The 10,913-nt window shown below is 40.4% G+C and overlaps 1 protein-coding gene and 1 pseudogene across 1 annotated transcript; one reads left to right on the top strand and one right to left on the bottom strand.

Moving 5' to 3' along the window:
* The first annotated feature begins 526 nt into the window (after positions 1 to 526).
* On the top strand, positions 527 to 4,234 carry LOC115681094 (NADH dehydrogenase [ubiquinone] 1 alpha subcomplex subunit 13-B). Its single transcript, XM_030604936.2, has 3 exons — positions 527 to 868; positions 3,582 to 3,653; positions 3,751 to 4,234. The coding sequence occupies exons 1-3, from the start codon at positions 654 to 656 to the stop codon at positions 3,893 to 3,895; spliced, it is 432 nt and encodes a 143-aa protein (XP_030460796.1). The 5' UTR covers positions 527 to 653; the 3' UTR covers positions 3,896 to 4,234.
* Positions 4,235 to 4,817: 583 nt separating this feature from the next.
* Positions 4,818 to 10,461, bottom strand: LOC115681093 (uncharacterized; annotated as a pseudogene).
* Positions 10,462 to 10,913: the final 452 nt, after the last annotated feature.

Here is a 10,913-nt window from a genome sequence, read left to right as displayed (position 1 = left end):
AAAATAAATTGAATTTTGGTGTTTTTTTTACACAAAACAAAATTCGGAGCATATTTGGAATTGGATTTAAAGTTTAGGGTTTTTTTTAGACAAAAAAAAGTTTTGGGCGGATTTGGGACTGGACCTAAAGTTTGGGGTTTTTCAGGGAATTAAGCCAAAGATATAGCCATTTTTTTTTGTTGATTTAGAAAATATATTTAAATGAAAATATATTTTAAAATCCATGTAACAGTGTAATTATAAAAATCTTGACTTTTTTTTATTGAAAGTTGATGGACTGAATTAAATAAATTAAAAGTGTAGAGACTATATTAAAAATTAAGGAATAATTCAAAACTATATTAGACGAATTAAAATTTCAAGAATAACATTACAAGTTGAACCATAATTTGAGCACTACTTCATGTTATTTTCTCTGTCATTTCCATCATATGAAATTCCAATTATCTCCTAAAACCTTCAACGACGCCGTCTCGGCAGTCTCCCACTCCAACCATCGCCACCGCCACCGCCACCCCCACCACCACTCTCTCTCTCTCACAGTTCCTCTCTACCTTCTCTCTCTCTCTCTCACTGGTCATTGCAACAACGTCAAAGCGATTCTTCCATCAATCGCTCTTCGATTCGCAGGGAGGCCACACGGGCGTGCAACGATGACGGAGGCGATGATAAGGAAGAAGCCGGGCATGGCGAGCGTGAAGGACATGCCCGTCCTCCAAGACGGGCCGCCGCCGGGCGGGTTCGCCCCCGTCCGGTACGCCCGCCGCATCCCCAACACCGGCCCCAGCGCCACGGCCATCTTCTTGGCCGCTTTCGGCGCCTTCTCTTGGGGCATGTACCAGGTCGGCCAGGGCAACAAGATCCGCAGGTAATCTACAGGGTCAATCGAACGAATCCCCACGATTGGCCGAGTAATTTTCGTTTCTCTGGATTGTTCGTTTCTTGATAGGGTTAGGGATTGTTGGTGATTTGGGGATTTGGGTTTGTTTTTTTTTGGGTCTGGGTTTTGTTTCATGGGTTGGGTTTCTCGCATTTTCCCCCCTTTTCGCCTTATCTGGTGGTCTGAAGCTGCTGGGATGTGATTTGGTGATGGAGCGATGAACTAGTTTGCAAGATGGGGTATTGTGAGGATTGAACCAAAAGGGTGTTGCTAGAGTGAGCTTAGAATGAGCAAGCATTTTCCGTTTTAGTGTCTTTATCTTTGTGAATATAATGTGGCAGCTGAGAATTTGTGACATTGCTTGCGATTTCAGTTGACATTCTCAGCCTGCTCGGTCTTGTGGGGAACTTAATTTGGATTTTTAGGTGGAGATTAGTTTATGATGCTACTGCTTTTATGTTTTCCGAATAAGCACGAAATGAACAGGAAGTTAGATGAGGAGTAGTTGCTTGAAACATTCGCATTGCTGTGTTAGATTCATTGGATAACACGGAAATGGAGTGCTCTACTTTACAAATGGGTGGAAGCAAGTAGAAGGGTGTTTGATAGATTACCGAAAAGTTAAGTTGCAAGATGTTGGAGTGGACCCTGTGAAAGTGACAATTTGCTGGCACTAGTCATGGAGTAAATGAGGGTTAGTAGTTCTTTGATGATTCGAGATGCACACCAATGCAAACTACCCTAGGCTTCAGAATTTGATGAATTCTATTCTTAGTTTCTGAAGATTAAAATGCAGAGTGATATAAACAGAATTGGGTCATCCTCTTGCACGATGCTCATCTCTATGCCCTCTTTCTTAAGAAGCACAGCGAAGGGATGTCAAAATGAGACTTTTACTCTAAAAACAAATGAGACTTGTATAATGGGTAGGTACAGCAATGTATCAAATTCAAATTCGTGACTCTCTGGATTGCTAAAAGTGCAATGTCTACGAAGTCTGATCTGGGTTATCAACTCATCAGTTTATGCATGTGAAATTTTGCCTTCCGGTTTTTGTTATACTTTTGGGCCATTGCCTTCTGCTTTTGTTGGCTCTGGCATAGATTCACCGAAGTTGGTAATGATCCTCACAAGTGGATTATTATTGGTGATTTTGTTGATGGCATAATGGAAATGATGATTTCACAGCTCTGCTTTGTGAGGATGGAAATTTCAGTTAGTTTCTACTAAAGTGATAAATCTGGAGTTCCGCCAAAAGGAAAAATCTTTGGGTCCATTGTGCTTTTGTCAATGGGAGTTGTACTTTCAATCTTAGCATTTTACATGCCTTACTTAAGGTTAGTAATAGTCTTCATCGATAAATCTAATGCAAAAGGACTCTTGCGACATTATAGTTCTATGCATGCTTGTAACTTGTCCCAATATTATGTTCTTCTTGGTAGGCTGGCGTGATGCAAGTGAACTTTGCTATAATGTAAAGCACTTTTTTTGTTTGAAAAGAAATTATGCCCTTGTTGTAAAGCTTTAGCTAAGTTTGAAGAGAAGAATAGAGCTGGGTTTTTCTTAGCTTCACAATAATGGTTCAAGTTGATTTTTTCTGTAAATAACCGTTATTATGTAGGCAAACTTCTCTGTGAGTGTATAAGTTGTTCTTATCTTATAGAGATTGTGTTACTATAAAGAGGTATGAACAAACTACGTCTCTTGCTGCCACTGCTGAATGGGGCACGTATAAGTTGGTGCAAAATTGCAGTAACTTTGACCTAAAAAATTTTCAGTGTCAATTAGTGGGACAAGCTATGTGAAATGGATTTGTTTATACTCATCTGACAAGTTCATGTCTATTACCAGAAGGAATAAATGAATCGTTAAGGAGACAATCTGGTTGAAGTTGTGTCTGCTGTCTGCGCTGATATGCTAGAAGAATGGATAAAGAACTGTATGAGTTGGTAAATTTAGAGTTTCAAAGAGCCACATAGCATGTTATGCTGTTCAAAGCATAATGTCTCGAAGAGCTTTTGAATGTTGGCATCTTCTTCATGTTACTTTAATAAGCTTTTGCTTTTCATCTCTGTAAAACTTGCTGGTTCAGCCTGCTTTTCCTTATTTTGGTCTTATGTGAAGAGAAACTCAGGATCTTTTGAAGAAAAGTTTGTCCCTCCCTGATGGCCACTGTTCACTCCTAGACTGTTTAAAGCATCTTTTGATTGCGATTTACTCTGGCATACATTTCCGCAATTTCAAATTGAATGATACTGGGTCTTACTTTGGTTACCAAATGATATAGTGATGCATGATGTAGACTGTGGAATAAACTGCATATTACTCAAGTACAAACTTTACGTTGCAAATTGTTTATGGTTGTAATTATGAAGAAGACATAATAGTAAGACATATAACACTATTGTCTGCGATGATGGCTTTCGCTGAAGTCCTGGTGCTATACTTTTACTCTTGAAATGAGATTTGCAAAATGATCAATATTACTTGAAAATTCCACTCATAGGAAGTATGAAAATGAACTGCATAAATCTGATCTAAAGATGATGGATATGGAGGTTGACTTATAGTCACGATAGACATCTTCGGATCCATTTGGAAAAAGTTTTTCATACATTCAGTTTCGAAATCCACATCTAAGTTTTTGATATCTTGATTGCCTTAAAGAACATAACATCGACAACATGCATTCGTTCTCCAGGGCATTGAAGGAAGAAAAATATGCTGCGCGGAGAGCCATTTTACCTGTGCTGCAAGCTGAAGAGGACGAAAGGTAAAGCAGAAGCTTTGAAATAGCCCCATTAATTGTCTCATTACTGCTGCATTAGGAACAAAACTGAAAGACACCGAACTTTACTTTTTCCGCTCAGATTTGTCAAAGAGTGGAAAAAGTATCTTGAGTATGAGGCTGAAGTTATGAAGGATGTTCCTGGTTGGAAAGTTGGTGAGAGTGTCTACCACTCTGGGCGGTGGGTGCCCCCTTCTACCGGTGAGCTCCGCCCTGATGTTTGGTGATCCAGTTCTGCATGTGGCCGCTTTCCAATTGTCATGAAGTCATCTGTTTTCCGCAATGCAACTTTTCTAGTGATCTTCTGCTTATTTCGCTGGCTCACAATGAAATAAAAATTGGTCTCGAATCTTTGTACGTGAACCCTGACCAGAGTTGATCATCCTGTTCCTTCATGTTATTATCATTGCGTAAGTTTAAAGGAAACCCTGAAGCACCTTTGTGTTAACGTTTACTTACTCAGTGTTTGGGAGGACCTGGCTGTATTATTGGCTCTGATCTTTTACTCATTATGGAGCTGAAACTCTATTGAGGTTGGACTGTCGGTTGCAGCATGTTCTGAAGCAGTTCTCTCGGTTCATTTCATGATTTTGCTGCATATTGATTTCTACTAAGTCCTGCTTTGCCCGAACAACTCTTTCAGTTGATCTTTTTGAGGATGGAAACTCTTCAAGTGAAGTTGGTTAATTGCGTAAGTATCAATAGAAAAGGCAAGGCAAATCCCTTATTATACGCCAGATCCGGCTCGTTGGATGATGATGATGTGCTGCTTAGTAGATCATATTGTAATGTGCTGGTGCTAAACGTACTCTGCCCGCTATCACTTATGCACATTTATGAGTTCTGCATGCGCACCTTTACATTATAAATTAACTACTCGTCTGCGCAGTTCTTCTTTGAGTTCGGTGGGAATTGAATCTCAATCGCCCTTACCATCGCTAGTTCATTCCAGGAATGCCGCACATTGGCAAGTACCTGTAATCACCACCTCCAAAACTGGTCCATATCGCCATCCTTCCTCGCATCCCTGTAGTTGTCTTCTCGTTTTTGAAAAATAAGGATTGCAAGAAAGTGCTTTTGTAAATACTAATCAGTTGACAAGCATGATCCTCTGGGTGCATTTTCTTTCTGCTGCTGGGAGGAATATGGTTATCATAAAGACCTTCTCCTTATTTACTCAAAGCACAAAAATGAGCAGGCCACACGTTGTATCTACACTGTACAAAGCAACACAGACAGCAGAAAAGAACATGCAGGTGCAGGCTTCTAAGCCTGACGGTCGACACATCTACTGAAACTATTAGGACAGCATGGACAGACTCGCATGTCTCAAGGAAACAAAAGACGGGGATTGTACAAACCGCACCATTTTAGCAGCGATATAAGTGGAGCTCGTTACAGACTGGACACAACTGGAAACAGGGGTCCGGTCCCACTGAGCTTATCCACATCAGGCACGCTGGAATAGAAGAAGACACCGTTCGACATTTCCCAGCTCCAGTCCTGCTTCCTATAGATGTACATACGGGGCCAGCGATTGATCCTCACGTAGTGTTCCCTGATCTTCCCGTCATCAACGAAGCTAGTGACTATGGAATAGCAGCATTCATGGCCGCCCCACACCGTCGCCAGGATCTGCACTTTGGCTACCGTCGAGATGGAAGTACCGGCGCATTGGAGGGCCATTGCCTTTCCAATATGGATCTAGATTTCGCCAATACTCAGGTGCAGCCTGGTAAAAGCGAAATATTTTGTCATCAGTAGATCTCTTAGCATTAATGAGAAACTCCAGATATGAAGCAAGTTCAATCCGCAGAGATCCCTCCAGCATCAAGAAGCTTAATAAACAGGCAAAACTTATGGGCCTCACGTTGGGGATGGAGTGGAGATTACTCTTGTCCGAAGATTAGCTGGTATTTAAGAGACGTTCAAGAGCAAAAACTGTCTTATGCCACCCTCACATCAATGTCAATACATGATTTCAAGCTCCATTTTATATTCTAAGTGAGGTGTACAACTTTGACTACTTCCATTGACGCACTCATGACAGACGAAATGCAGGTTTATCCAGACTCCAATACACATATATCATATATATTGACCAGTAACAAGCTAAAAGCAGAGCTCGGAGCTTAGTTATAGCAGAACTAAAAACCCCTACGAAAATTATGTTGCAGTTGAAAGGCGCATACCTTACTGAAATGGAACTCCCATGCATGATCACAGAGATCATACTTCGTGATACGGGTCTGTCATGAGAACAGAAAGACATGAACAAAAACAAAAGGTGCAGGTGTGCATGCGAACTTGAGAGAGAGAGAGAGAGAGAGAGAGAGAGAGAGAGAGAGAGAGAGAGAGAGAGGTGAGAGAGACATACACATTTGCCATCCATAACAGATAAGGAATAAGCTGCCAACTTCGATAGTCCACGAACTTGGGATATTCGAGGTATGTGCGCTTTGCCAGACCACAATTCCTCGCACTGAACTAAAAAGCAAATATCAGTAAATTATCAAAAGAAATCTTCCTTGAACAACAATAGCAATATTTAACCACAACAACAAACCATGAATATTACATCTATATATGATGGGCTAACCTCATAGGCAGGACCATTCCGACTCTGATTCCTCTAGTAATCAATCCTTTTCATGTTCTAACTCTAGCTTTTGCAAAATTCAGTCTAGTATTTCTCCTTTCTAGTGACTAAATTTTCCATTAACCAAACAAAGCAAACTTATATAAAGTAACATTTGAAAAAGAAATGTTTCAAAGCATGGGAGAGCTTCCTCTGATATATGCTTTGTGGGCGGCCAACATTAGATATGCCATTGAGAATACTTTCTATGATTTTGCTCAAGATTTTACGGTATTAACTGTGTATAATTTGACATGTTATGCGAGCACTTTGATCAAGAGGGAGAGAGTAATTGTGGTGGGCCATATCTTCAGTTTCAGTACCCAGAATAACTGGAAACGCACAGGGAAATCACTTTTCATGAAGCAAGAGTCGCTGCCTTGGGGACTCCAACTGTCATAATGCGCAAGATTATTAGATGGTCTTTTGCCTTACCATATGAGTCACTGCCTTGTTAAAGAAAAACTTTGCCACCTCATGCATGGTTGGAGTTTTCTGTCAACTTCCCCAATTTGTGCTTGCTTGGTATTTCTCTCCTTTCCATCTCACCTTCTTGGATAGACTATGTAGTTCACCACTCTATAAGTCCTTGCACCCAACTCAAAATCTCCAGCTGGATTGTTCCAGCAATAAATAAAAAAAATTCTTCAGATGGATTGAAGAAAGGACAAGAGAGGTACTTTAGGGAAGAGGTAAAGGCAAAAACAAGAAACAAAGGACAAAAAGTGTTATAACCTATTACTGCCTAGCTAATTGCAAGAAGAGATTCATCTTAGAGGAACAAGGTTTTGCAAAAGCGATTGATTGCATTCTTCATTGGACTGAAGAATCATTATGCTTGAGGAATGTATAAGACCATGAATAGCAAGAGTAAGAACTTCAAGACATTGCCAGAGTTTGAAAAATTTAACAAATTTATATACATTAATCCTTGACCTTTCTTATTCACCACTATAAAAGCTGATCATGAGGCTCTTGCATATCCAAATAAGTCCTCTCCTTATCTAGTCGAATCCCAATTTCAAGTATCTCCCAAGCTAAAAAAAACTCTCAACATAAACTCTAGATTCTCTACCTCTTTTATCTTTAAATCTCTCTGTCATCCTTCTCATTCAACTTAATAGCTTTGACATAGCCAAGGGTAGAGTATCAATCTAAGAAGGTCAGTAGATGGAGATAGCCAACAATGCACGAGCTAAGAAGTGGACAAAACAAGCCCAAATATATAAAATAAAAGTATATCCAACCTCAATTTGCTACTTTTTACAGCATGTCTTGGCAGAAAAGGCATAAACAAAACAAGCTCACAAAACTTTTTCAAGAAAAAGAAAACACTGATTCTTCATTCAAGTGAAAGTTTCTCTATTAAATTGCAACCCCTTTAAAAGAAATTTAGCCCCACAATTTGTACAACTCGTCGAAGTTCAAAACAATCAACCACGTTAAGATAAGCACCACTAAGGATCATAATTGGCAGCGGTACCCCAATTGGCATAAAATGTAACTAGGTCATGATAACCACATGAAACAACCAGCCATATATCAATGATGCATTATAGAAGTGTCAAATTGCACCTATCTATATCTGATAAGTATTTATAATACTCTTGCAACCCATTTCATCATAGGGAACCAAAAGAAAAAACTCAAAAGCTTCTAAAATTCACTAAGATAGGGTTAAATCACTAAGTTTTTAGACTAGTCAATATATTTTCTCATTCACATATTGCGATCTATAGTAACTACTTATGAGGCTGAAAAAACATTCCCATCCAATTCCTCAACAGATCCCCTCGCAGAATTCCCCATGCTTAGACTCTGAATTTCTGTCTTAACATCACTATACCCATATGTATTGGTAGGCACTAGTCAAGCTGAAAAAGTTCGGGTGCCTCGTGTCCCCCCTAAAATAAAAAATTACCATATCTGTTTTGTCTTTTGGCTACCCCTTAAGCCCCTAGTGGTGTGTGGCCACAATGCCATGGGATTTGACCTAAGACCTCTTGGCACTAAGTCGATGAGCATGGCCATTAGGCCACTAAAGCCTTTGGCTTCCCCCTGCTTAGAATCGCTGTCAATTTCAATTTATCCTACATCTTTCGGGCACATCTCTTTTTCTCTCATCTGAAACCTTTTTTCCCCTTATATACGGCTTAGATTAGAGAAAAGAGATATCGAAAGTACACTCCTCACCCAAAGACGTTGAATGAATATAAAAAAAAATGTGAAGTAGAAAAGGGCTAACAAGCTAAAAAAATGCTGATACCATGGCAAAATCGTTCCTTAAAATTTATGAATGGGAGTCCACTATGAAAAGGAATACAAAAAATCTATTGAAAAAGGAACAATGACATGTTTGATATGGTGAATTCACGACATTCATACATACAAATATTTAACTAATGTTTGGGTCAACCAATATCTTTGGTGATCCATCTTCGAGGAGAGTTGACCATCACTAACACATGGCCAACCCTGACTACATATTCATCAAGTCCTAGATGGAAAGAGCTTCCTTGACCATCAGGGTAGAATTTTTCCTGGTGACACTCCCAACTTATTAATAATAGACATTAAGCTTACATGATTTGTTCCTGCATGATGCACCGCATAGTATATGACTCCTCATCAGCAAGGGAGCAAACAAAGAAATGACAAAATAGAGTAGGTATGTACTCTTTTGGCCAGACAACTACTCCCTCACTACATGGCAATTGTTTGTCCCAACATGATGCACCTCATGGAATGTTGATCCCATGGTATCAAAAATTAAGTCGAAACTTCAGATACAACAGGTATGCAACACCATGTACGGAAAACTCCTCCCACTGTTGCTCAACTTTTAAGTAAAACATCTTCGATCGATTATGTTGTTAACTTTCAAAATATGCCACAAACCAACAGAGGATCATTTTAAGAAAATCACAAAGATAGAGTGTGAATCTCGAACTTTCGAGAGAACATTTGCCAAAAAAGGTGCACAGATACTTTCCTTAGAGTCCAGTGACATCTCTAAAATTCTCATCTTAGGTTCACAGTCAATTCGTAAAGACTCCAAGGATGCATGCTACATCAAATAGCATGGTTGAACTCATAAAAGCAGTAAATTACATCACAGATCATCTCAAATCAAATTCCATAGCACTTACAGCAAGTGGCTTTATATCATCAAATTCGGTATATCTTAAGTTCTTCCGTACGCGTGTCAGCTATTCACGCCATCAAAGATCACCATATACTCTACAGACAATGGGTAAACCACATCTGTTATTTTGAATAGCGATAACCATCGATTTGTTATTTAAAGACAAACACTAGCAAGACACTAGTCAAATGTACAAAAGCTGTGAGCTGTTCACTCAGTCAGTCGTCCACGTAAGAAGCCCAAAATACAACCACAAACTTGGCTCTTCATCAGGTACGTTACAAAGCAGTAACAGAATAGGCTAATATCGAAAGTATCATGAATCGAAGAAACGAAACCACTTAAAATGCAGGCTTCACACAATCCTTACAAGATTCTCATAAGCACTTGCGAAATAAGATACTCGGTCTTGAAATCCTCTTCCAGAACACCTCCAAACTTGTTCATTTAACCAAAACCCACAGAAATCATAGCACAAGATCACTATCCAACCTCAGAATTCAGCACCCCCGAAAGAAGAACGAATCATCACGACAAACGGAATATCCGAAATCACAGCATCAATGCAGAACAGAAAGAGAAGATAAGAACGAGCGAAACAGACCTTGAGGCTCCAGAGCCGGTCGCTGGAGGCGACGCGGCGCCACGCGCGAGAGACGAGCAGAGATAGTGCCACGCTGCGTGCGTCGAGGTTGTTCAGTATCATCACCATGAGGTCCGCACCGAACACCTCCAGAGGATCGCGAGACGACGACGGCGACGCCGGCGGCGGCGGCGGATGACGATCACGATCCTCGCGCTTCCTCATCCCCCGCCTCCTCCTCCTCCACCTCTTCCTCTTCCACTCCACGGCGACTTCCTCGCCGGACGGCGGCAAGTCGTCCCGCTCGTCGACGTCGTCCGGCGAGGCGCCGCCGCTCTTCGCGGGCGGCAGCATGCAGGTCTCTTCGCTGATGTGCAGGGGTTTCGCTTCGGGGTCTGTTTTTGTCGTCCCACCAACAGGACAAAGCCAGAGAAGGAGGAGCCCGAATTTTAGATGACGGATCCGTCCACGTGGCCGCTCGATGAGGGTCTGACGTGGGCGCATTATGATTGGTGAGCGTAAATGGCGGCCTGTGGAGTCGTATGCAGCGGATTATAACCCAAAAAAAATTCACAATTTTACCGTGTTTAGCCATCTCCATTTTTCAATGGAATATGATAAGATATGAAATTTAGGCATTTTTCTACATTCTCTCTAGATTTGTCAAATGAGTGGATTGGATTCAGAAGAAAATGATTTAGCTCAAATTAACCCATTTAACCCATATTGATCTATTTTTTTGTGTAATATAATTTTAGTGATCAATACTCGACTCAACTCGCATTCCAAGTTTTAGTTATATTCCTTAGAAATGGAAAATAGCATATTAAAAAAATGCTCAATTAAAAATAAATTAAACATGAAAAAAAATAGCACATA

The sequence above is a fragment of the Syzygium oleosum genome, unplaced genomic scaffold (genome assembly GCF_021117445.2).
Source record: "Syzygium oleosum isolate NSW1041296 unplaced genomic scaffold, Sole_v2.1 Sole_v2.01, whole genome shotgun sequence".
Lineage (NCBI taxonomy): Eukaryota > Viridiplantae > Streptophyta > Magnoliopsida > Myrtales > Myrtaceae > Syzygium > Syzygium oleosum.
The sequence above is the reverse complement of the archived record's forward strand: the minus strand, read 5'-3'. Positions and strand labels throughout refer to the sequence as shown.